This window comes from Gnatocerus cornutus, chromosome 8 (assembly GCF_029298725.1).
Source record: "Gnatocerus cornutus isolate USDA-ARS CGAHR chromosome 8, icGnaCorn1.1, whole genome shotgun sequence".
NCBI classification, from domain to species: domain Eukaryota; kingdom Metazoa; phylum Arthropoda; class Insecta; order Coleoptera; family Tenebrionidae; genus Gnatocerus; species Gnatocerus cornutus.
The window spans coordinates 17,320,108-17,347,393 of NC_142240.1; the positions used below are offsets into that span (position 1 = coordinate 17,320,108).

Below are 27,286 nucleotides of genomic sequence, written 5' to 3' on the forward strand. Positions count from 1 at the left end.
TCTTTACCAAATTTCAAAATTGTGGAGCAAAAGACACCAATTTTGGAATTTTTGTTTTGAAAACGATATAAAAATTTTGATATCTTAGACTAAAATTCGTACTTTTAGTAATTTTAATGCCACGGCTATGCAATTTAGGGAAATTAGTATTTTTAAGCCGTTTATTATCTCTACCAAATTTCAAAATTGTAAAGCAAAAGACACCATTTTTTGAAATTTTTATTTTGAAAACAATATAAAAAGTTTCGATATTTTAGACTAAAATTCGTAGTTTTGGTAATTTTAGTGCCTCGGCTATAAAAATTGGAGAAATTACAATTTTTAGGTTGTTTATTATCTCTACCAAATTTCAAAATTGTGTAGCAAAAGACGCCAACTTAAGAAAATTTCATTTTGATAACGAAGCAGGAATTTTCGATATCTTAGAGTAAAATTCGTAGTTTTGGTAATTTTTCTGCCACACCTATGAAATTTGAGGAAATTACTATTTTTAAGCTGTTTATTATCTCTACCTAATTCCAAAAGCAAAAGACACCAATTTTAGACATTTTGGTTTTGAATAAAATATTTTTGATAATTTACACCAAAATTCGGAGTTTTAGTGCCACGGCTATAAAATTTTGGAAAATCACTATTTTTAAGTCGTTAAAGAAATTTCAGGAAAAATCTTTTTATTACAATAGTTATTTGCATTATAAGCGCTGAAACAAGCTACATGAGAGCGGGCTTTCGCTATGAGCTTTTCGCGAAAGCATTGTACATGATTTTCTATTCCGTATAAATTATTAAAAAATGGTTTTTAATCAGATATAAAAAGAAATAAAAAACTTTTAAGGCCGGTTTACACAATGATTTAATTTAAAACAAGTTAATCTTGCAACTGATCAGACGATTGCTGATACTTGATTGGCGGAACAACGATCACATGTCACTTTAACATATTGTTAAGTATTTAATTGAAATTAAATGTAAAGTGATCTTTAGTTATTTAAATTTACTATAACATATTTAATTAAATTAATGTGTGTCACACTACATTCTACATTAGAACTCAGTTTAATCCAAGTCCATTTCAGTTTGATTCTAGATTTATGGACACAGTCATTATAATGTAAAGTTTGTCTGAAATGTAAATTCTCAGATGAAAAGGTGGGATATTCAAGGTCAATTAACCTTAAACTAAATCAATTTACATGTTCTAACCTGCTAAAATCTGCATAAAAGGGACGAAGAATTAAATTCTGGTGTTGCTTGTTTTTCGGATTTATAAAAATAAAAGCATTTCACACCATTTTCTAAGGCTAACTATTATTTTAATAAGAAAACTAATTGAATTCAAACACGCATTATTGTTGTATTAAGAAAACAATAGAACATCTGTAAAAACAATGGAGATCAGTTTACGTATCGAATTAAATCAACAGACATAAATCGTGGCAAAATTAACAAACAGAATGTGGGCGAAATGATTTTACAGTTCATCTGGATGCATTTCCGATAATTTATGACGACATGGAAATATCGAGGGACTTTCAACTTCCGGAATATGAGAGAAGGTTTCTCCCAATTTCTTTTATTTTTCCCGGCGCATCCACCAAAAGTGTCCGCGTCGCTGCACCTCGATGGTGGCAATTTCCGCCTCGCAATTTTATTCATGAACTCCCAAAACAGAAATTAATTTTCGCTAATATTATTGCAACAAACCAACTTCATAGTTGTTGCTTTCTCATTGTGATATCGAGTCCACCGGTCGGACAAGTTACAAGCTTCATTAAGTCTGTTGGAGCACACGTCTGGCCTGGTTGTTGATGTTTGTAGGTTAACCTTCGGTTGAAACAATAACCCAAACGATAAACAGCAAATCGTGTGGCTTAGTGTCGACAATGGCCACCTAAAGAGTTGTTTCCCACGAGAGCAATAGGCCAGAATGTAAGGAGGAAGTGGGCCGTCTCGACGGCCCCGACGCCGGACTCTAAATCCAGATGGATGAGGCCGGACGTGCTGAAGCCACAAGATAGCGCATGCAAATATCCACCAAGGGATTTATTGTACTCGAGCTTTCCTCACGAGAATTTTAACTTTTTTACACGTTCTTATCTCCTAGAGACACGTACATCTTTCACGTGAACAACCGATTCTAATCTACTTACGAGGAGAACAATCTTTGGGTTTTTGTTGACCGGTGAAATTTTTTTTTCGGTCGTGGAGAGAGAATTGGGGTTTCTTTCGCTGCTCCGGAGCAAAATAACGGACAATCAATTAGGGGGAGGAAGAAATCAAGGATTTGAAATGTCTTCTAAGTGGTTCTATTAGTAGGGAATCACGTACGGGACGAGCTATTAAGCGAAGGGAACGCCGATTGGGTCTTTGTAGACGCGAGGAAACATTTGATGGGCAGATTATTGAAAACGTTGGACTTACCTGATTAAAATTCGATTTGATTGAAGACGGTTCCACTGATCGCCACTTTGGGCTTCGGCCGAGGCTAGTTTGAACTTTGCTTTGTACAAGACACGGTCAAGCAGAAACCGAACAAAATCAATCTAATTAATTGAGAGCGTTCACTGCCGTGCTGTTTGTTTAGTTTTCGTTAATGCTAATGAAACGTCAACAAGTTTACCTGTATTATTCTTGAATAATGTTATACGAACAAACGAGTTTAGTTTGAACTAATTTGCAATGTCGGCGTGCAAACGCATCTGATGTTTGTTTGAGCATAAACAATATTTATATAAAGTTTTTGATTTTTTGGGGCTTTGCTTTGAACATTTGTGCTTTGCTTTGTTCCGCCGCTATTTGTTCAACTATTGATGTTGCACAGTATCATTTTAATGCGAATGTTCTGCTTTTATCTACCGAGTGAGAAAAAAAATGACCCTTATCTCAACTTCTTTGAATTTTTCGAATCACAAGAAAATATTTATTGTCTGTCGCTCCTATTTGGCAATTACGGAGGTGGGAAACGAAATCGACGAGCGGTAACCTCTAAGAAGTCGAGCGACGGTTTTTATCGCTCTGGAGGAAAAAGTACGGGCGCTAGAATTGAAAAAGCGGGTCAATATTAAGTGAAATGTAATGGAAGAGGTGTGAAGACTCCGGCAAATGTCAACGAGAAACTGAGTGACCTATAGAAACAACGAGAAAATGTAAAAGTAAAGAAATGGAATTAAAAAAGACAAAAGAAAAGAATCATGTTCTACTAAAAAGAGCTTAAGTACATTAAACTTTATCGCTATTAGTAATGATTTGGTGTAATTTGTAATTTTATTTATTATTTCATAAATTTCAAGCCGTTTACTGAATAGGTCGTAAAAATTAACGGCTTCTTAAATTTTAATGGTTGTCACGATAAATTATTTGAAACTCAAAATCGCGAGCTGAAATAAACGATAAATTATTTTCATAGTTAAAATAACAAATAGGTAACAGTATTTACATAGTAAACTCTTAAAATTATTATTCAATTTGTTGCAACCGCGCATCAAAACAACAAAAAATTTAACAAAACAGATAATTGATGGTTATTGGATTATTGTGGTGCTTTAGACAGTTTAATGTTCTAACTGGATAAATCGTGGCTAAAACACATGGAATACAAAGTTTTATCTACAATTACAAGCTCAAATGATTCTGAATTAAAAAAATAATAATTTTAAGTTTAATCCACTAGCGAAAAATTTTAATTAAAACAGTGTTCGTTTTTTGCTCCATCGATCGATTTCTTGTTTTGCACATCTTTGAACTTTGACGGCTGTAATTTTTGAATGTTTTAAACAGAATTTTCTTTTTGGTTTTACTTAAGAAATCAATTTTCTAAAACGCATCTCTTTTGCTCGATCATTTTGTAACTTGACACAGTTAATAAGCAAGTTTGAAATAGTAAATTCCAAAAGTTTCATTGTCATATCTTTAAAATTACCAGACTTAAATTTTTTAACACAAAATATACAAAATTCTTAGTTTTTAGACAGAAAATTTCTAAAACGCGTTTCTTTTACTCGATTATTTTGTAACTTGGCACAGTTAATAAGCAAGCAAAATATAGTTAATTCTCCAAATTTCATTGTCATATCTTGGAAATTACCGAAATAGCAATTTTTAACACAAAAATTCAAAATTTTTAGTTCGATTCTAGACAGAAAATTTCTAAAACGCGTCTTTTTTGCTTGATAATTTTGTAACTTGACACAGTTAATAAGCTGGTTAGAAGTAGTAAATTTACTAAATTTCATTGTCATATCTTCAAAATTACCAGAATTACAATTTTTAAAACAAAATATTGAAAAATTTTGGTTCGACCTTGGACAGAAAATTTCTAAAACGAGTTTCCTTTGCTCGATAATTTTGTAACTTGGCACAGTTAATAAGGAAGTTAGAAATAGGAAATTCCCCAAATTTTATTGTTATATTTTGAAAATTACAAGAATTACAATTTTAAATACAGAATATTAAAAAAAAAATTGGTTTTACCTACCTAAGACAGAAAATTTCTAAAACGCATCTTTTTTGTTCGATCATTTTGTAACTTGCCACAGTTAATGAGTAAGTTAGATTTAGTAAGTTCCCCAAATTTTATTGTTTTATCTTGAAAATTACCAGAATTATAGTTTTGAATACAAAATACTGAAAAATTTTTGGTTCGACCGAAGACAAAAAATTTTTAAAACGCGTTTTTTTTGCTCGATCATTTTGTACCTTGACACAGTTAATAAGCAAGTTTGAAATAGTAAATTTCCTAAATTTTATTTTCATATCTTAAAAATTACCGGAATTACAATTTTTAACTCAAAATATTGAAAAGTTTTTGGTTAAAACTAAAACAAAACATTTCTAAATGGCGTCTTTTGCTCGATACTTTTGTAACTTGGTACAGTTAATAAGCAAGTTAGAAATAGTAAATTCCCCAAATTTCATTTTCATATCTTGAGAATTACCGGAATTACAATTTTTAACACAAAATATTGAAAATTTTTTGGTTAGATCTAAGGGAGAAAATTTTTAAAACGCGTCTTATCTGCTCGATCATTTTGTAACTTGGCACAGTTAATAAGCTAGTTAAAAACAGTAAAGTCACTAAATATCATTGTAATATTTTTAAAATTACTAGAGTTACAATTTTAAACACAAAATATTGAAAATTTTTAGTTCGACCTAAGACAGAAAATTTCTAGATCGCTTTTTTTTGTTCGATTATTTTGTAACTTGACACAGTTAATAAGAGGATTAGAAGTAGTAAACTTTCCAAATTGCATTGCCATATCTTTAAAATTACCGGAATTACAAATTTATACACAAAATATTGAAAACAGTTTATATTTTAGTTTCTTGCTTCATCGCCCGATTTCTTATTTTGCACATCTTTGAACCTCGCCTGTAATTTTTGACTGTTTGCTTAACAGCTTAATAGCCAATTAGTCCCCGAGTCCGTAAAAAAACAGTATCGTTAAAGTAAATCATAAAAATGGTGGATGCGCCGGGTTAAATCGCCTTGAACAGAGCACATTATTCTTATCTGTGTAAAAATATTTTTCTAATTTATCACGTATCACGACCTTTTGTAAAACAAGCAGAAAATCCTTCGCAAGCAAAACAGCGGAGATTTATAGCAACCGGTAAAATAAATAGTGTGATTAGTCCATTTAAACAAAAGTAAACAGTATCGTCAGTCGTATAAATGGTGGATGCGCCACTTCAGAAAAATTTTCGTCTAATTTATTTCGTATCACGCAAACAAATCCTGGGCAACCATAAAGATTTATCGCGACTGGTAAAATAAATAGTGTGATTAGTCCACTTAAAATCCACATCCGCTAAATCCTTCTAATTCTCTTTTCAAAACTAAAGCAACATAAATAAACGGAGCAAAAAACAAAATACCCGAGTAGAAATCTCTATTTCCAGGATAACGACTCCGGTAATTAGCGATGAATTATACAAGTCCCGGAGTCGTCCAACGGGACCGTAGTTTATTATCGTCAACTAATCCGTTTATGATTATAGATAACCGGCGACTTTATTCGTCGTGAATCAGTCTCTGTCTGACCGTCGTCTAATCTGGACAATACCGACGCGCAATTATGTGCCTATGTGACCTTATCTCAGCAATGACCCGGAATGTGGTCACCGACAATTAATATGATTATTGCTTGTCCGGAAGCGACGTTGCTAGCGTTATTATGGCTGTCATGTCGGCCTAACTAATAACCAATACGGGAGCTTGGCAGTATCGATTTAAGCGAAATCATGAAAAATTTAAAAACGAAGCTAAATAAGTGAGATTAAATTCGAATTGTCGTTGCGGATCACGTACAACATCCATTAAAACTATTTATTAAATCCTATCGATGCACTCTCGAGTTGAATTCCAACAGCTTGGCTTTGTTTCGGGGTAAATTGAATCGGCGCGAGAGAGTTACACTTCAAAGAGATGGAGAAGCAATTCGACAGAAAAATGGAAAATGTGGACATAGCGAGTATGATGGAATTCTGCACTGAAAGTTGATAGAAAAAATCGATCTCATCACCAACATACGCCAATTAAGGTCGTTCTGACTAAATTCTCTTGTGGCTGTTCAAACTAAATCCTTCAAATGGTTCGTTAGTCCGTTGGGCTTCAGTGATTCTGTCATTTCGTACCAAATGTATGCTTTGATATCTAACAATGTAACTAGCACTGAATATATTATTCTACCTTCCCAAGTTAGACAATACGTTAGAAGATATGGTTTGTAATGAAATTAACGAACTGTGAGAGAAATGGACTCGAATCACGAAAATAAAATAAACAACATGAAACAGAGGAAGCAATTTCATGGAAATCGATACTAGCTGATTAAGAAATAAGTTTTATAATCTCATCACGGTATGAAATTGAAAACTTTTAGTCCAGATGTATAGGCACAAAGTTATATTATAAACTCTGATGATTTAGTAGAGAGATTTGTAAACCTTTTACCTAGATTAGAAACAGCAATTTTATATAAAAATTTGTCGGGAGATATTTTTAATGCTGGGTCCTCCATTTTTATTGTTTTGCCCCGCCTCTCAGTGGCACTAATTCCTGATAAGAGCGATAACATAATCAATCGGGCTATTAGAGTTTTTGCGTTGCATTTTTTTCGGATTACAGTAATCTTATTTGTTTACCACCAACCAATCGCATTTTCTGTATTATAATTTGTAAAACGCCCTAACAAAAGGGCGTGTTTTATCAAGAGGCATATTGTTCTAATAAAACTGAGGATTTTCATGATTTAATCCGCATCTCAAAACAGTGCACAATTTCTGAACACAAAATATTGAAGTTTTAAGTACGAGTTAAGAAGAAATTTTCTAAAACGTGTCTTCTTTGTTTGATAATTTTGTCACTTGGTACAGTTAATAAGCAAGTTAGAATTAGTAAATCTCCAAAATTTCATTGCAATATTTTTACAATTACCGGAATTACAATTTTTAGCACAAAATATTGAAAGGTTTTTAGTTCGACTTAAGAGAGAAAATCTCTAAAACGCGTTTCTTTTGTTCGATATTTTTTTAACTGGGCACAATTAATAAGCAACCTAATTATAGTTTATTCTCCAAATTTCATTGTCATTTCATCTTAAAAATTACCAGAATTACAATTTTTAACACAAAAATTCAAAATTTTTAGTTCGATCTTAGGCAAAAAATTTCTAAAACGCGCTTTTTTTTGCTCGATAATTAATAAACACTTAATAAGCTAGTTAGTAATAGGAAATTCACTAAATTTCATTGTCATATCTTTAAAATTACCAGAGTTACAATTTTTAAAACAAAATATTGAAAATATTTAGTTCGACCTAAGGCAGAAAATTTCTAAATCGTGTCTCCTTTGCTCGATAGCTTTGTAACTTAGCACAGTTAATAAGCTAGCTAAATATAGTAATTTTTTTAAATTGTATTGTCATATCTTAAAAATTACCGGAATTACAATTTTTGACACAAAATATCCAAAATTTGTAGTTCGATCTTAGACAGAAAATTTCTAAAGCGTGTCTTTTTTGTTTGATTGTTTTGTAACTTGCCACATTAAATAAGAAAGTTAGAATTAGTAAATTTCGCAAATTTCATTGTTTTATCTTGAAAATTAACCGAATTACAATTTTAAATACAAAATACTGAAAATTTTTTGGTTCGATCTAAAACTGAGAATTTCTAAAACGCGCCTTTTTTTCTCGATCATTTTAAAACTCGCTCAGTTAAAAGGAAGTTAGAATTTGTAAATTCCCCAAATTTCATTGTTATATCTTTAAAATTACCGGAATTACAATTTTTAACACAAAATATTGAAATTTTTTCATTTCCTTCTAAATTAACTTGAAGCAATTCTCTTCTTGATTCCGTTTTTCACATTTTTTTTCTTTATTTATCGTTTTTCATTTATTTTGCCTATAAAATTGTACGATTGCTTTGCCTTTTTTCTTTATTTTAGGTTACATTTTTTTAGTTATTCTTAGTCGCATTGTTTATGCCACTTTTTTCGATCTCAATATTCACTTGATTAAACTTTTCTCGATTTACATTCAGGAAATTCCTTTGATATTCTCTCGTAGTGTTCCTCTCTAAATTCATTTTTATTTTCCCAATATTTTAATGAATGTTTTCGTTGATTTATTTTGCTTTAATTTTAATTGAAGCGAGTTTAAATTAATTGAAATACCACAAAACATAAAAGCGAAAAAATCGCTTATATTTTGTTATGTTTTGTTTGTTTCAATAAATTTAATGGAACTGTAGGTTTAGTTAAAATTTATTCAGCACAATTATTAATATTGTTACTTTCCTATCAACTCAACTAATTGCAAATAATTCCCATTTGTGGGGTAGTTATCATAAGTTGTTATAGCCAAGGGAGCAACAAACTGATTGTTAATTCCGACCCACGTCACAAAGGAATTTCCACCTCGTCAGGTGTCACCTATCATCCCTCGGGAATTTTCAGCACTTGTTAATTCACCCCTCGTCCACTTTTATCAACCCTTTTACTCCCATGCAAGAATCTGTAACAGCGATTTCCATCGTCCATGTAAATATTTGCATCGAAAATATGTATACGTTTCCATTTTCAAACAAGCGGTTATCCATCAAACCTTGTTTTACATGCAAATAAAAGTCTCTTATTCGATTTGGAGACGCGCCGCAATAATTTTCGCAAATCGATAATCATGAATACAATTAATATTAAACCTTTGTCGGAGCCTCACTTTGGGTCTCGTTAAATACCATCGACAGCTCGACTGGCACAGCATAACCCAATTACAGTCTGGCAACAACAATAGGCGTCCTCTGGGCACCCTCAAATTTCCATAACCGATTGTCGCGTTGATCGTGGAATATGTCGCGTTTTTTAAATTGAGTCATGTGTGCAAATTAATTAGAATTTCCACGACACTGTTTACTTTGCAACGTGGACGTGATGATTAGAGTAACCGCAGCCTCTAATGGAATTACTGTTTAAAATGTTTCACATCCAAATCCACACGAAATATGCAAGCAAGACAGTTTTATCACGGCTTCAGCAAACAGAACTTTAATTCATTCATTAATTAAGTGCGGCTTAGGCGGCTTGTTTTTGCTTTTATCGTTATGTAAATGCGACACAAGCATTTTTACCAATCATAACTTAATTAATGTCCATCGTGATAATAAAATGTTACATTTCATTCGGATTTAATGAAATTAACGAACTGAAGCCAGTTATCGAAATTGCTCTATCTCGTCGTTTATTGACTTCACGTCGGATTATGCGGTTTTTTTTTCTAACGTGTGGGATGAAGAATTATGCGATAAAAGCCCTTTCATGAAAATGTGCTTAGGGACGAAATAACGTCTTAACATAAATACCCTCCGCAAGGGTAAAAAGCGCTTCATTTTAAAATCGGATTTGTTCGCTCCAGTGCTCTTTGTTACTAAAGATATCAACTTAATGCACTTTTATTAAGCGACTTCATATTTTTACTACGATATGCTAAAGTAGTTTTTAATGAACAATGCGGAAAAATGCGGCCTCCGCCATCACACTAAATTGAAGAAGAAAATTATCGGACCTCTACTCACATTTCCACTTAATGGAGTGACAGAAGACTTTATGCCGGAGCATAATTACATTTTTATGCTCCCATTTTTCGTCTCCTTTAACCGCGGAAAACAACCAAAAAGCGAACTCGTGATTACGAATATTGCAAACCTTTCAAAACGAATTTATGGTGGATGCGCCGGGTTCACACGGACACTTTCTCATTAGCTTTCTTGCTCAAATTTCAACGGGTGAAAACAGATTTTGCCGAATTAAAAAGGTCTTTAGCAAACATTTTTTCATTTATTGTTTTCCGTGGAGCCGAAATTCCGAAAACTTCTAAAAATATTGAAAATTTTTTTATTCGATCTGAAACAGAAAATTTCTAAAACGTGTTTTTTTTGCTCGATTATTTTGTAACTTGGCACAGTTAATAAGCAAGCTAAATATAATTAATTCTCCAAATTTCATTGTCACATTTTTAAAATTACCGGAATTACAATTTTTAACTCAAAATATTGAAAAATTTTTGATTAGACCTAAAACAGAAAATTTCTAAAAGGCGTCTCTTTTGCTTGATACTTTTGTAACTTGGTACAGTTAATAAGCAAGTTATAAATATCAAATTCCCCAAATTTCATTGTCATACCTTTAAAATTACCGGAATTACGATTTTTACAACAAATTGTCGAAAAATTTTTGGTTCGACCTAAGACTGAAAATTTCTAAAACGCGTTTTTTTTGTTCGAGTATTTTGTAACTTGGCACAGTTAATAAGCAAGTTATAAATAGTAAATTCCCCAAGTTTTATTATCATAGTTTTAAAATTGTCGAAATTACAATTTTAACACAAATTATTGAAAATTTTTTAGTTCGATCTAAGACTGAAAATTTCTAAAACACGTCTTTTTTGCTCGATACTTTTGTAACTTGGCAGAGTTAATAAGAAAGTTAAAAATAATAAATTCCCTAAATTTAATTGTCATATCTTTAAAATTACCGGAATTACAATTTTTAAAACGAGTTATTGAAAATTTTTTGTTCGAGTCAAGACTGAAAATTTCTAAAACGCGTCTCTTTTGCGCGACGAGTTTGTAACTTTGCACAGTTAATAATCAACTTAGAAGTTGTAAATTCCCCAAATTTCATTGTTATATCTTTAAAATTATCGGAATTACAATCATAATACGTAATTTCTAAGCGAATTTATGGTGGATGCGCCGGTTTTACACGGACATTCTTTCCTGACTTTCTCATTAGCTTTCTTGCTCAAATTTCAACTAGTTAAAACAGATTCCACTGAATTAGAAAGGTCCTCGGCAGCACGCAGCAGAAATTGAATAATCTATGCTCCTCCGTGGAGACGAAATTCCGAAAACTTAGGAGTTGAGTACTAATAAGTTTTACGAGCATTTGAAATTAGTTCGAGGGGCGGATAAAGCGGTGGCGGCGGCGTCACGGGCTTCTACATTATGAACCCACCTTGTCGTTATAATTAGGTGTCGCCTGGGGGGAGGTACCGATAATTCCAAACTGACAGGGACAAATCAAAAATTTTTAAAGGGCCAGTCGTTTCTTTAGCATCGGGGAATTTTTACGAATTCCTTTAATTACTTGCACAAAGAAGAAATTAGCTGTAAAAGCTCGAGGACTTTGTGAGAGAAATGAGAGCTTTCTATAAGCGATTTTTAATTTTAGTATGTAGTTTTTTTTAACATCAGTTAATAAAAATAAAATCATGAATTTTCGCTGTTTGAAGTTTTCATTTTCGTGATGACATTTGTCGTGTAAAAACCTGAAATTAGCGGACGAGTCGGGTTAAATTTATTTAAAAAGCGCTCTTTGAAGCTCGAGGAGCTTTGACCGCTCAAAGAGCATGTAGTAGTTTTGACAATTACCCAAGCCGGTTCACCTTTCCCATGAGCAAGAAGCGCTTAAAGAAGGGCAAGAGGGAGTAAAATCCGGTGTTTCTGGCAGCGGAAAATATTGTCGTTGTTATCCTCCCCAAATTCCATTATAGGAGATCAGGTTAAATCGGCCAAGGATGCGGTATCGATGAAGAAGCCATCAAAGACGACACGATAAGAGCAACGTGAATATCGAACCCACTTAATTAGAGTTGCCTTCAGCTGTCGGTAAACACGTTTTTTAATAACAAGACGTCGAGAGGCGTCGGCGTCGCGTGACTGCCGTCGGTTCGACCGGGAGAAAATTGAATTCGAAAGCGGTTTCTGGTAATGATGGTGCTTAAGCAGCACCAAATTCGCACGAAATATGTTGTAATTTTCAGTGAATTTTCAAATATTTCAAACCGCTCGAATAATTGCGCGACTGCTTGTCAATTATTGTGACTTCCGCCGGCGTAATTGGGGCCATCTTTATTGCGAACGATAAATCTTCCCCACGATGATTCTAATTGCCGGGGGAATTTTAAACGACGGGACTAGTGTTCCCAATTTGTGCTTATTTCTCAATTATTTGTCGTAATTCAAGCGAGTTTTTCGGCCCATTTTGTTCCAGACCGCGATTTATTTTACGTCCAATTGTCCAGTGAAGGGTTATCGCGTCGATGAAATCGACCTGAAAACGACGCCATTTCTCGTATCGACAAAATGAGTTTTTAATTTATTCAGCGAAAAATAACGTGTTTCCCGGTGGGGAACTCGTATCAGTTTTTATTTGTTTTCGTTCCATTTTCTCCGCGGTTTAACTTTTCCGTTGCTTCGTCATCAATTCACATCCAATTGAAGATGTTTGTAATTTCGGTCGGTTCAAAAGAAGACTTTACATTTTCGTAATGTGAACGAATCTATTGGCGCAAAAAATAAAGAGGTAGGGTTACAAATCCGTCTTTGAGAGTCGGAGAATTTGCTTTAATCTTCTTATAATAAAAATGGAATTATTTAAGAGCGCCGCGACGGCAGAGAACTTTTATGTATTCCTCAGTCAAATTAATTACTTTGGACTTCTTTTAATTATTCCTCTTGGTATTAATTGAAGTGTGAATTTAATTAGAAATCATCTTTGCGAGACCTGATTGCGAAATATTCCAGCCTGGTGGAGGAAGATCGAAGGAATTTTGTATCGAATTAATAAGAGATTGTTCTCCATTTCAGATTATGAAAATGGAGTGGTCTTATAAAAACTCTAATAATCTCAACTCGCCACAAAAAATTACGAAATTACTGCCAGATTTTTTTTTGCTAAACCACTCTTAATAAAATTGGGGAAATTTTAACTCCACTCCGAGAATGCGTGCAGATTTCCATACTGTAATAAAAATGGTGGAGGCGCCGAAACTTTCACTTTGTTTTCTCGCGATTTTTCGAAAAGTCGCTAATGTGTTTGCGAGATTTCCATCTCATGTTTGCTCACGTGCGGTTATTAAAAGTTAGCAAACTAAAATTGGATTCTACTTCCAGTTTTGCTCTGAATGAGCCGCCGCGAGCTGTAAAATTCGGAATTTTTCTTTTGAAAAATTTTGTACTTTGACACAGTTAATGAACCCTTCAAAAATAGTTATCTCTATAAATTACATTGTCATAACTTGAGAGCTAACAAAACTACGAATTTTAATAATAAAAAGTTTAAAATTTTTGGTACGTCTTATTTTAAAATTTTCATCTCTATTTTTTATTCTCAAATTTTGGACTTTCGCACAGTTAATGAACACTTCAGAACTAGTTATTTCCATAAATTTCATTGTCATAACTTGAAAGCTAACAAAAATACGAATTTTAATAATAAAAATTTGAAAGTTTTTGGTACGTCCTACTACATTAAAATTTTCTAAAATCTTTATTTCTTGTTTTAATTTTATACTTTGGCACATTTAATGAATACGTTAGAAATAGTTATCTCCATTTATTTCATTGTCATAACTTAAAAACTAACAAAGATATGAATTTTAATAAAAAAATGTTGAAAATTCTTGGTTCGTTCTAAAATAAAATTTTCCAAAGTTTCTATTTCTTGTTCTAAAATTTTGTACTTTGGCACATTTAATGAATACTTCAGAAATAGTTAGCTCTAAAAATTTCATTGTCTTAACTGAAAAACTAACAAAGATACGAATTTTAATAAAAAATGTTGAAAATTCTTGGTTCGTTCTAAAATAAAACTTTCTAAAGTTTCTATTTCTTGTTCTAAAATTTTGTACTTTGACACAGTTAATGAACCCTTCACAAATAGTTATCTCTATAAATTACATTGTCATAACTTGAGAGCTAACAAAACTACGAATTTTAATAATAAAAAGTTGAAAATTTTTGGTACGTCTTTATTTTAAAATTTTCATCTCTATTTTTTATTCTAAAATTTTGGACTTTGGCACAGTTAATGAACACTTCAGAACTAGTTATTTCCATAAATTTTATTGTCATAACTTGAAAGCTAACAAAAATACGAATTTTAATAATAAAAATTTGAAAGTTTTTGGTACGTCCTACTATACATTAAAATTTTCTAAAATCTTTATTTCTTGTTTTAATTTTATACTTTGGCACATTTAATGAATACGTTAGAAATAGTTATCTCCATTTATTTCATTGTCATAACTTAAAAACTAACAAAGATATGAATTTTAATAAAAAAATGTTGAAAATTCTTGGTTCGTTCTAAAATAAAATTTTCTAAAGTTTCTATTTCTTGTTCTAAAATTTTGTACTTTGGCACATTTAATGAATACTTCAGAAATAGTTAGCTCTAAAAATTTCATTGTCTTAACTGAAAAACTAACAAAGATACGAATTTTAATAAAAAATGTTGAAAATTCTTGGTTCGTTCTAAAATAAAACTTTCTAAAGTTTCTATTTCTTGTTCTAAAATTTTGTACTTTGGCACATTTAATGAATACTTCAGAAATAGTTAGCTCTAAAAATTCCATTGTCATAACTGAAAAACTAACAAAGATACGAATTTTAATAAAAAAAAAGTTGAAAATTTTTAGTACGTTCTATATTAAAAATTTCTAAAATCTCTATTTCTTGTTCTAAAATTTTGTATTTTGGCACAGTTAATAAACACTTTAAAAGTAGTAACCTCTTCAAAATTCATAGTCGCAGCTCAAAAACTAACAAAAATACAAATTTTAATAAAAAAAATGTCGAAAATTTTTGGTAAGTTTTAAAATAAATTTAAATTTGCTCTAAAAATTAGTTAGCTCTAAAGTTAGCTCTAAAAATTCCATTGTCATAACTGAAAAACTAACAAAGATACGAATTTGAATAAAAAAAAAGTAGAAAATTTTTAGTACGTCCTATATTAAAAATTTCTAAAATCTCTATTTCTTGTTCTAAAATTTTGTATTTTGGCACAGTTAATAAACACTTTAAAAGTAGTAACCTCTTCAAAATTCATAGTCGCAGCTCAAAAACTAACAAAAATACAAATTTTAATAAAAAAAATGTCGAAAATTTTTGGTAAGTTTTAAAATAAATTTAAATTTGCTCTAAATTAGTTAGCTCTAAAGTTAGCTCTAAAAATTCCATTGTCATAACTGAAAAACTAACAAAGATACGAATTTTAATAAAAAAAAAGTAGAAAATTTTTAGTACGTCCTATATTAAAAATTTCTAAAATCTCTATTTCTTGTTCTAAAATTTTGTATTTTGGCACAGTTAATAAACACTTTAAAAGTAGTAACCTCTTCAAAATTCATAGTCGCAGCTCAAAAACTAACAAAAATACGAATTTTAATAAAAAATGTCGAAAATTTTTGGTAAGTTTTAAAATAAATTTAAATTTGCTCTGAACGAGCCGCCGCGAGGTGTAAAATTCGGAATTTCTCCTTTGAATGAAATTTTTCGTTGAGTGACGTTTCGTCGAGAGGTCATCGGGTCAGTCATTCATGTCACCTGCCGTCCATTCTCATCATAGTACGACGCGTAATCCAAACAGATGACACCTATCCGAGTGTCCGATTCATAAATCACGATGATAAATCGCCCATTTTGCCGTTATATGCACACGTTCTACAACATCATCAGCTGGAACGGGCCGTCATTGTTCTCTTGGACGTTTTGTTAAAAAGCCGCTTAAAGTGAAACGTCTCAATTCGCTCCCACTGCTATAAACTCGAATTTACGGCCTATAATAAATGCAAGTTTTGCGCAAGAACGCGACGTGTTTCGGCATAAAATATCTTTTATTGATTGGCTGGAGCAACGACGTGTTTTATCATGTTTACGGTCAGGGATCGTGGTAACCGAATTTTTTTTAATGAGATTTTCCATGTTTCTTTTTATTTCGTTCGGAGGAAACAAATTAGAATGTCGATGCCTTTAGGCTGTCGTTATGCAGTGGAATGATTTCGAATTTCGCAATATGAAATGGCTCCGGGTTAGATCCTCGCTTCACTGATAGACTTTTAGCAAAACGTATCTATTTTTTTTCGTTTTTTAGGCTGAAATATGGAGCGTCTTCATAGCTATACTCCGAAAAAGCGTTCGCAATCTACAAGCTTGCACCGATGTCGGCCTCATAGAACATGTACTGAAGAGGTTGCGGAATGCGGATGTTGTCGTTGCAGGTAATTTACAACCCCCGTAATGAAAAAGAACAAAAGTTCCTAAATAGTTTCTCGCCACTTTTCAGATCTTTTAATCGAAATGCTGGGCGTCCTCGCCAGCTATAGCATCACAGTAAAAGAACTGAAACTGTTGTTTGGTGCCATGAAAGCCATTAACGCCAAATGGGTGAGTACATTTCTGTAGACATTTTTATAATGGCATTAACGAGCGTTTTCAGCCTCGCCATTCGGCCAAACTCTTGAACGTACTAAGGCAGATGCCCCAGAGGAGTGGACCGGACGTTTTCTTCAGTTTTCCGGGACGAAAAGGATCGGTAAGCGCTGTTCCGATACTGTTAATAAAAACGAAACTCCACTTTGCGTCGAAGGTCCTGCCATATTACCTTCACAGGCACGTTCTAGGGTCTGAAAGGGCAGATATTGCAGATTTGCAGGACGTAAACTAATCCCAAGAACTATCCGGGCAATAAAATACATGGGGCGTTCGACAATCTGAAAAATACGAACAAAAGAAAGTCGTATTGATCTAATAAGTCGCTCTAAAATCATTACTTCTTGTTCTAAAGTTTTGTGCTCTGGCACAGTTAATTAACAGTTTAGAAATAGTGACTGCCATAAATTTCATTGCCATAACTTAAAAACTAACAAAAATACGAATTTTAATAAAAAATGTTGAGAATCTTAAAATAAATTTTTCTAAAATCTTTATTTCTTGTTCTAACATGTTGTACTATGGCACAGTTGATGAACACTTTCAAAATAGTAATAAAAAACTGGCAAAAATGCGAATTTCAATAATAAAAAATAGAAAATTTTTGGTACGTCTTAAACTAAAATTTTCTAAAATTTTGTACTTTGGCACAGTTAGTAAAAACTTTAGAAATTGTTAAGTCCATAATTTTAATTATCATAACTTAAAAACTAACAAAGATACGAATTTCAATAAAAAAAGTTGCAAATTTTTGGTATGGCTTAAAATAAATTTTCTAAAATCTGTATTTTTTGTTCTAAAATTTTGTACTTTGGCACAGTTAATGAACACTTTAGAAATAGTTAACTCCATAAATTTTATTGTCATAACTTGAAAGCTAACAAAAATCCGAATTTTAATAATAAAAAGTTGAAAGTTTTTGGTACGTCCCATATTAAAATTTTTAAAAATCTCTCTTTTCTGTTCTAAAATTTTGTACTTTGGCACATTTAATGAACACTTCAGAAATAGTTATCTCAATAAATTTCATTGTCATAACTGAAAAACTGACAAAGATACGAATTTAAATAAATAAAAAATAAAAAATTCTTGGTACGTCCTATATCAAAAATTTCTAAAATCTCTATTTCTTGTTCTAAAATTTTGTACTTTGGCACGTTTAATGAACACTTCAGAAATAGTTATCTCTATAAATTTCATTGTCATAACTGAAAAACTAACAAAGATACGAATTTCAATAAAAAAAGTTGCAAATTTTTGGTATTTGGCTTAAAATAAATTTTCTAAAATCTGTATTTCTTGTTCAAACATTTTGTACTTTGGAACATAATGAACACTTCAGAAATAGTTACCTTCATAAATTTTATTGTCATAGCTTGAAAGCTAACAAAAATACGAATTTTTATATAAAAAAATTGGAAATTTTTGGTACGTCTTAAAATAATTGTTTTAAAATCTTTATTTTTTGTTCTGAAATTTTGTGCTTTGGCACAGTTATTGAACACTTTAGAAATAGTTATCTCCATAAATTTCATTGTTATAGCTTAAAAACTTAAAAAGATACGAGTTTTAACAAAAAAAAACGTTGAAAATTCTTGCTTTGTTCAAAAATAAAATTTTCTAAAATCTTTATTTCTTGTTCTAAAATTTTGTGCTTTGGGACAGATATTGAACACTTCAGAAATAGTAATTTACTTAAATTGCATTGTCCTAACTTAAAACTTAACAAAGATAAACTCCACTTTGCGCCGAAGGTCCTGCCATATTACCTTCGCAGGCCCGTTCTAAGATCTGAAAGGGCAGATATTGCAGATTTGCAGAACGTAAACTAATCCAGAGGAACTATCTGGGCAATAAAATACATAGGGCGGTGGAGAATCTGAAAAATACGAACAAAAGAAAGTCGTATTGATCTAATAAGTCGCTCTAACCCAAAAGAGAAAAGAGGCTTAAATTGTAATGGAATATAAATCGTAATGATCACATTTAAACCACTTCGGCGGGAACTTACACGTGGAGACTTTGCTAGTTTTCCCAGCACATGTGCACTTTTCTTTTTGCCACATTTTCTTTCGAAGTGACTCGCCTTGTCCCACCCCGGAACGTATCTTTCAGCGGCGCTTCGTTTTCAGTCCCTGAAAAACGATAAACACGTTAACAATGCCCCGAATCGGTTTTTCCGTGTTTGTCGAGTGCATTGCGTGCTCTTAAAGGAGTTGTTTGCACAACTAAAAGTTTTTCACTGTTATTTTTGCGTCCTCCGTTTCGAAGATGCTTTTTTGCTATAATATTTCAGAGTGTTGATACAGATGTTGACCGAATTAGATACTGAGGGGTTTTTCAGGCAACGCGGGGTGGAAAAGTTGTGCAAAGAAGACTTAGGAAGGTCGACTCTTTTATTAGATTCTTCGTAAACAAGTACGGGGGCACTTTTAACAATACGTTTTTCGGTTCAATGACATGGAAGCGGACGTGTTTGCTGGTTTAACAATCTTAGAAATATTTCGATTTTAGGCCGTCGTGCTGCCGCCCCTGGCGAAGTGGCCCTACGAGAGCGGCTTCACGTTCACGACGTGGTTTCGCTTGGACCCCATAAATTCCGTCAACATTGAAAGGGAGAAGCCCTATCTTTACTGGTAAGTTTGTTGTTAGAACTTGGATCGTTTTACTTTGGAAACTTTTCAGTTTCAAGACGAGCAAAGGTGTGGGCTACACCGCCCACTTCGTCGGCAACTGCCTGGTCTTAACATCGATGAAAATCAAGGGAAAGGGCTTCCAACATTGCGTCAAGTACGAATTCCAGCCTCGAAAAGTAAGAAGATGGAGCGGTTCTCGGCGAGTTTTTACGTTGTTTGTTGCAGTGGTACATGTTGGCGGTCGTGTATATTTACAATCGGTGGACGAAGAGTGAGATTAAGTGCTTGGTCAACGGACAATTGGCGTCGAGCACTGAGATGGCGTGGTTCGTCTCGACAAACGACGTGAGTATGAGATTTTCCAGGAGTTTTTAGCGATCGTGTAATTTCAGCCTTTTGATAAATGTTATATTGGAGCAACGCCGGAGCTCGACGAAGAAAGGGTGTTTTGCGGCCAAATGTCTGCTATTTATCTGTTCAGTGAAGCTTTGACTACGCATCAGATTTGCGCCATGCATAGACTTGGACCGGGATATAAAGTGAGGGTAAATATTACTTTTTCATGGTCTGACTTTTACCCCTTTCAGAGTCAGTTTCGGTTCGATAACGAGTGTAATATTAATTTACCCGACAATCATAAAAGGGTGAGTGATAGTGAGGAGACCACCTCTAGCATGTTGTCTCTGACTGCAACAGATGCACGAGCCGTAAGCATTTTTGTTTTTTACCTTTTTTGCGCACTGACTTTTAAACGCTGGAAGCAGAAGGAGAAAAATTGCAAGTTTAGTTGCTTTGTTTTGTTTCTTTTCCTGCGATTGCCGTTTTTACTATTTTAAATATACTCACGTTCAAAAATTTTGCACTTTTTTATAACACTATAAAAAAAATTTAAATTTGATTCTGGGTATAACTAAAAAAGGCAAAAGTTTGCAAATAAAGCTTTTTCGAAATTATTGAATTTTCTAAAATAAAATTTATATTTCTTATTCTACGATTTTGCACTTTGGCACACTTAAAGAACACTTTAGAAGTACCTATCTCTCCAAATTTAAAATACGTAAGATACGAATTTTAATAAAAAAAATGAAAATTTTTGTTTCGTTCTAAAATGAAATTTTCTAAAATCTCTACTTCTTGTTCTAAAATTGTTTGCTTTGACACAGTTAATAAACATTTTTAAAATAGTGACCTCCATAAATTTTGTTGTCATAACTCTTAACAAAAATACGAATTTTTGAGAATTTTTGGTACTAATATCTTAAAATAAAATTTTCTAAAATCTTTATTTCTTGTTCTAAAATTTTATACTTTGGCACAGTTAATGAATACTTCAGAAATAATTACGTCTATAATTTTTTTTGTCATAACTTAAAAACTAACAAAGATACGAATTTTAATAGTAAAAAGTTGAACATTTTTTGGTACGTCTTAATATAAAATTTTCTAAAATCTGTATTTCTTGTACTAAAATTTTGTACTTTAGCACAGTTAATGAACACTTAAGAAATTGTAACCTCCATAAATTTCATCGTCATACCTTGAAAGCTAACAAAAATACGAATTTTATTAAAAAAATGTTGAAAATTCTTGGTGCGTTCTAAAATGAAAATTTCTAAAATTTCTACTTCTTACTCTAAAATTTTGTGCTTTTGCACAGTTAATAAACACTTTAGAAATAGCGACCTCGATAAATATTATTGTCATAACTTTAAATCTAAGAAAAATTCGAATTTTAATAAAAAAAGTTGAAAATTTTTGGTATGTTCTATACAGGTGATTTTTTTAAAAACGGCAGGCGTTGTAGAATTTTTATTTATGAACCGATTTCAAAAATTTAAAAAACAAATTAAATGGTTTTAATTTACTATAAACTGATGATTTTAGAATTTTTCTAATCTTATTAGTATCTTTTGGGGAATATTCAACTTTCTTATTTTAAATTGGCACCCATATTTTTTTTTCATAATTTGAAAGATATTAATTTTTTTGATTCAGAAATATGTAGTATGTTCTACTTTTACCAAAATATTAAAAAAAAAATTATCAAAAATGCAAAAATTTAGGCAATAAAACTTAATAAAATCTAGGTGCGTGCTGTCAAATAACACAAAACCATTATTGTAATGTCAAAAAGCAGCAAATAACAGAAAGGATTGGCAATCTTTTTTGAAATTATTGATAACAAAAGACAATAATAATTACAAATCAGAAAAAACATTTACCTAATTTAATTAAAATATTGTTGAAACGCCATCCCGTTTTTTTTATTGCAAAATTGATACCATGCACTTAGATTTTATTAACTTTTATTGCCTATTTTTTTTCAATTTTGATAATTTCTTTAAAAATATTTTTTTGTAAAAGTAGAACATATTACACATCAAGAAATCAAGAAAATTAATATCTTCCAAATTATGAAAAAAAAATATGGATGCCAATTTATAATAAGAAAGTTGAATATCGCCCAAAAGATACTAAGACATTTAGAAAAATTCTAAATTCATCAGTTTATAGTAAATTAAAAACCATTTAATTTGTTTTTTTTTTAATTTTTGAAGTCGGTTCATAAATAAAAATTCTACAACGCCTTGTGTTTTTAAAAAATCACCCTTTATTAAAATTTTTAAAATCTCTAATTCTGGTTTTAAAATTTTGTACTTTGGCACTGTTCATAAATTTAGAAATAGTAATCTTCTTGAAACAATAATACTAATTTTATTAAAAAAAATGTTGAAAATTTTTGGTACGTCTTAAAATAAATTTTCTAAAATCTTTATTTCTTGTTCTAAACTTTTATGCTTAGGAACAGATATTGAACACTTTTGAAATAGTAATTTACTTAAATTGCATTGTCATAACTTGAAAATTAACAAAGATACGAATTTTAATAAAAAATAAAATAAAATTCTTCGTCCTAACATAAAATCTTCTAAAAGCTCTAAAATATTGTATCTTGGTACAGTCAATCAACACTTGAGAAATAGTGACCTCCATAAATTTTCTTGTCATAATTTAAAAACTAACAAAAATATAAATCATAAAAAAAAGTTGAAAATTTTTGATTCGTGCTGAAATAAAAATTTTAAATACTCTATTTCTTGTTCTAAAATTTTGTAATTTGGCACAGTTAAAAAACACTTTAAATATAGTTACTTCCTCAAATTTTATAGTCAAAAACTAAAAACTAACAAAAATACTAATTTTGTTAACAAAAGTCGAAAATATTTGGTTTTTAATTTTTGGTGATGTATATTGAAATTTTTGTAAATTTCCAGTTTTGTCTAAAATGGAGTAAAAAAATGAGGAGGGTGCAAGACTTTTGAACGTTCCTGTAATTAGAGATGAACGGAAATGGAGGGGCAGCATCCATTTTGTGTTTATGTAAAAATTAGGAATGACCCGCCATTTTAGTGGCATGCGTGGAATGTTTAGCGCCCCTCCTGTCGCTTTCGATAAACTTGCATGATTTAGTTAGAAGATGTTTTCTTTGCATTCTAAGAAGCTCCCGTTCGATTTTGCGCCTCTTTGTAAATAAATCCGTAGGTGTTGTACGATGGAAAACTGTCAAGCGCCATCGTCTTCATGTACAATCCAGTAGCTACGGATAGTCAACTTTGTCTGCAATCTGCCCCCAAGGGAAATATCTCTTACTTCGTCCACACGCCCCACGCTCTCATGTTGCAAGTGAGTCGTCTTCGACCCGAAAATCTGTAAATTTCTCTTGAAATTATTCATTTCAGGATGTGAAAGCTGTGATAACGCATTCCATCCACAGCACTCTGAACTCGATAGGCGGCATCCAGGTGTTGTTTCCGTTGTTCTCACAATTGGATTTGCCTTACGAAACGAACGGCTCGTCGGATTCCAAAAGAGATCCCACTTTATGGTGCGTTTATAATTTATTTATGCGTCTGTTTTATACAGCTACATTTCAGCTCAAAGCTTCTGGGTTTTATATGCGAATTAGTTGAGACTTCGCAAACCGTCCAGCAGCACATGATACAGAACAGGGGATTTCTCGTCATCAGCTTCATGTTGCAGCGGTCTTCAAGAGAGCACCTCACGTTGGACGTCTTAGGATCGTTTCTTAGTCTCACCAAATACCTCGTCACTTGTCTCAGTGCCAATAGCGAACTGCTTCTCAAACAGGTAAGCCGGGTCAGTAATAACACGTGTACAACTAGCGGAAATGAAATAGTTAATCAAGTCTACTTTACAGGAAGTGTCATTTATGCATGAATCGATCTCTCTTCTTTGTTGTAGTAAGGGTAGTTTTGACGGTTAGTTTAGATGCATGACTAAAACCGTAGACGCTCTGCGTTTGTCTTTCAATCGAGAAAACTTATTTTATTCTAACCCCTCGTCCTCGGTGAATTGACCGCGCATGTCTTACTAACCCTCGTGTTTCGTTCAAAACCAGTACTTATCCAAGCATGTTACGTTTATTCTCTTTGCTTTCTTGTGCTAAAAACAGTTTTAATGTGAATGGGTAAGTACCGGGAGCAGTTTTAACCATTTTAATTTAGTTGTTTTGCTTCTCGTTCCTCACCTGGCAGCTACTCGATCACGTCCTCTTCAATCCGGCGCTATGGGTCCACACAAATCCGATGGTTCAAGCGAGATTGTACAGCTACTTGTCCTCCGAGTTCCTCTCAGACACGCAGATCTATTCCAATGTGCGAAGAGTGTCGACCGTGCTACAGACCATACACACTCTTAAGTATTACTATTGGGTGGTGAATCCCAGGGCTAAAAGCGGAATCACGCCGAAAGGATTAGGTAAAATACGATTTTCTATTTTGATTTATGTTGCGGCGATAAAAGCGTCGGGGAGCTGCTCGACGCCGCGGCGCGGGTCGATAGGCAAACTTTTCAAATATATTTCCAATAAAACTGTTTTTGTTATTAAATTTTCGAGGCAAGCGTCGGAAATTCCTGCCTCTGCACAGTGGATCAGAAATTAAAAAGATGGACGAAATTATTTTTCACTGAAATACTGATTGTTATATTTTTATTTCGGGAATAAATAAGACTAACAAAGTGTAAATTATATTTCCAAAATATTAAAGTCAAAATGTAAAAATTTCTTCATGGGAATCGTCGATTTCGGAGATTTATTTTTTGCTCTAAAATTTTGTACTTTGGCATAGTTCACTTTAGAAATACTTCGTAAATTTCGGTGTCATCATTTAAAAAATAACAAAAATGCAAATTTTGATAACAAAACGTTGAAAATTTTGTATTCTTTCTAAAATAAAAATATCTAAAATTGCGCCATTGTTTTTCTCGCGATTTTTTACATAAGAAATAGTTCTTTGATTTTTCTATAGTCGAAATTTGCAAATTTTCGCAAAAATTTATGACTAAAACTATGCCAAACTTCTGATATCGATATCTCACTTATTTTTTGAAGTAAACTTGAGTTTATTTACATCAGTGTACGCAGAATTTTTCGCAGATTCCAAATCTGGGATTTAAATTCAGATCCGACAACAGATAACTGAGTTATGGCCGATCAAAGTTTTGGAAGGTTGATTTTCAATTTTTTTCATTTTTCGTAATTTTTAATGTTAAATATCTCGGAAACTATCTGAGATATTTAGATGCGGTTTGCGCCATTCTTTTTCTCGGCTCATTTTACATTTGAAAATGTTCTCAAAAGCCCAAAATTCGATAGGCGATTTTTCGCGAAAAAAAATTGCGACTCAAACGATGAAAATTTTTCATTTTTTTACTTTTTGGCCATAACTCGTAAACTATTTGGCCTATAGATCTCAAGTTTGGCCAGTAGATAGATTTTGAGCTCCTCTTTCGACTGATGTGTAATTCAGTGCTATTAAACGTCGTTTTCGTTTGGAAACATTGATTGAAAATCACCCTAAAATGATGTTTCCAAAACAGTTTTTGGCCAATACCTCATTTATTTATTACGCAAACTCAACGAATTTGGGTCTCATTTTACGCAGAATTTTACGCTGAATTCAAAAACATGATAATTTTTTATTTTTTGTCAACAAATAACCGATGGCCCTTTGAAATTTTGGGTTTTCGCCAGAGGGCCAAATTTTCCAAGGTTCAAAACAAATCATGCTCGATATCTCGGAAATTATTTCAGATATTGAGATGCGGTTTGCGCCATCGTTTTTCTCGCGATTTTTTACATAAGACATAGTTCTTTGATTTTGCTACAGTCGAATTTTGCAAATTTTCGCAAAAATTCATGACTAAAACTATGGTCAAATTTCTGATATCGATATCTCGCTTATTTTTTAGAGTAAACTAAAGTTATTATTACATCAGTGTACGCAGAATTTTACGCAGATTTCAAATCTAGGATTTAAATTCAGATTCGACAACAGATAACTGAGTTATGGCCGATCAAAGATTCGGAAAGTTGATTTTCAATTTTTTTCATTTTTCGTAATTTTTAAAGTTAAATATCTCGGAAACTATTTGAAATATTGAGATGCGGTTAGCGCCATTCTTTTTCTCGGCTTATTTTACGTTAGAAAATGTTCTCGAAAGCCCAAAATTCGATAGTCGATTTTTCGCGAAAAAAAATTGCGACTCAAACGATGAAAATTTTTAATTTTTTTTATTTTTGGCCATAACTCGTAAACTATTTGGCCTATAGATCTCAAGTTTGGCCAGTAGATAGATTTTGAACTCCTCTTTCGACTGATGTGTAATTCAGTGCTATTAAACGTGGTTTTCATTTTTGATTGAAAATCACCCTAAAATGACGTCTTCGAAACAGTTTTTGGCCAATACCTCGTTTATTTATTACGCAAACTCAACAAATTTGGGTCTCATTTTACGCAGAATTTTACCCTGAATTCAAAAACATGATAATTTTTCAATTTTTGTCAACAAATAACCGAGTTATGGCCGTTTGAAATTTTGGGTTTTCGCCAGAGGGCCAAATTTTCCAAGGTTCAAAACAAATCATGCTCGATATCTCAGAAATTGTTTCAGATATTGAGATGCGGTTTGCGCCATCGTTTTTCTCGCGATTTTTTACATAAGAAATAGTTCTTTGATTTTTCTACAGTCGAAATTTGCAAATTTTTCAATTTTGCAATTTCTGATATCGATGTCTCGCTTTATTTTTGGAGTAAACTTTAAGAAACCGAAGTTTGGGCTACAATTTAAACCAAAATTTATAATTGGAACTTGTTGGGAACATAGTTAAATTATTTGCAGTTTCAGAAATTGATGGTTTCTAGAATCTCATAAAAATGCTATTTTGTCCGTGTTTTACCGATTCTGGCTCACTGTGCTCTGTGTTAATTTAAATTCTCCCAACAGAAGATGAAAAAAGTCAATATCGCCGTTTTTTCTAGATGGTCCTCGGCCCGACAACAAAGAGATCCACAGCATCCGCCAGTTCATCCTCCTCTTCTTGAAGCAGCTGATAATGATCGGCAACGGCGTGAAAGACGACGAACTGCAAAGCATCCTCAATTACTTGACGACGATGCACGAAAATGAGAACCTCCACGACGTGCTCCAGATGCTGATAGGTCTGATGTCTGAACATCCATCGTCGATGGTTCCGGCCTTCGACGTTAAGTACGGCGTACGGACCATTTTCAAGCTGTTGGCGTCAGAGAGCCAGTTAATTAGACTGCAGGCTCTTAAATTGTTGGGATTTTTCCTTAGCCGGAGCACCCATAAAAGAAAATACGACGTTATGAGTCCGCATAATTTGTACACGTTGCTTTCGGAGAGGCTGCTTTTAAATGAGGACGTACTCACCATACCTACTTACAATGTTTTATACGAGATCATGACGGAGCATATTAGCCAACAGATACTTTACACGAGGCACCCGGAACCGGAGTCGCATTTCAGGCTCGAGAATCCAAGTAAGT

The 27,286-nt window shown here is 32.6% G+C and overlaps 1 protein-coding gene across 4 annotated transcripts in view; it reads left to right on the forward strand.

Annotated features, from left to right (window-relative positions):
- Positions 1-27,286, forward strand: part of rg (A kinase anchor protein rugose) — a 168,924-nt gene that overhangs the window by 77,765 nt on the left and 63,873 nt on the right. For all 4 annotated transcript variants that reach the window (XM_088043792.1, XM_088043789.1, XM_088043793.1 and 1 more), the window contains 13 exons: positions 16,439-16,565; positions 16,631-16,731; positions 16,784-16,879; positions 19,291-19,412; positions 19,462-19,588; positions 19,638-19,757; positions 19,805-19,951; positions 20,000-20,119; positions 22,956-23,096; positions 23,153-23,298; positions 23,348-23,561; positions 23,939-24,191; positions 26,756-27,280. In XM_088043792.1, the coding sequence (XP_087899918.1) occupies positions 16,439-16,565; positions 16,631-16,731; positions 16,784-16,879; positions 19,291-19,412; positions 19,462-19,588; positions 19,638-19,757; positions 19,805-19,951; positions 20,000-20,119; positions 22,956-23,096; positions 23,153-23,298; positions 23,348-23,561; positions 23,939-24,191; positions 26,756-27,280 (2,239 nt within the window). The remainder of the gene's footprint in view (positions 1-16,438; positions 16,566-16,630; positions 16,732-16,783; positions 16,880-19,290; positions 19,413-19,461; positions 19,589-19,637; positions 19,758-19,804; positions 19,952-19,999; positions 20,120-22,955; positions 23,097-23,152; positions 23,299-23,347; positions 23,562-23,938; positions 24,192-26,755; positions 27,281-27,286) is intronic.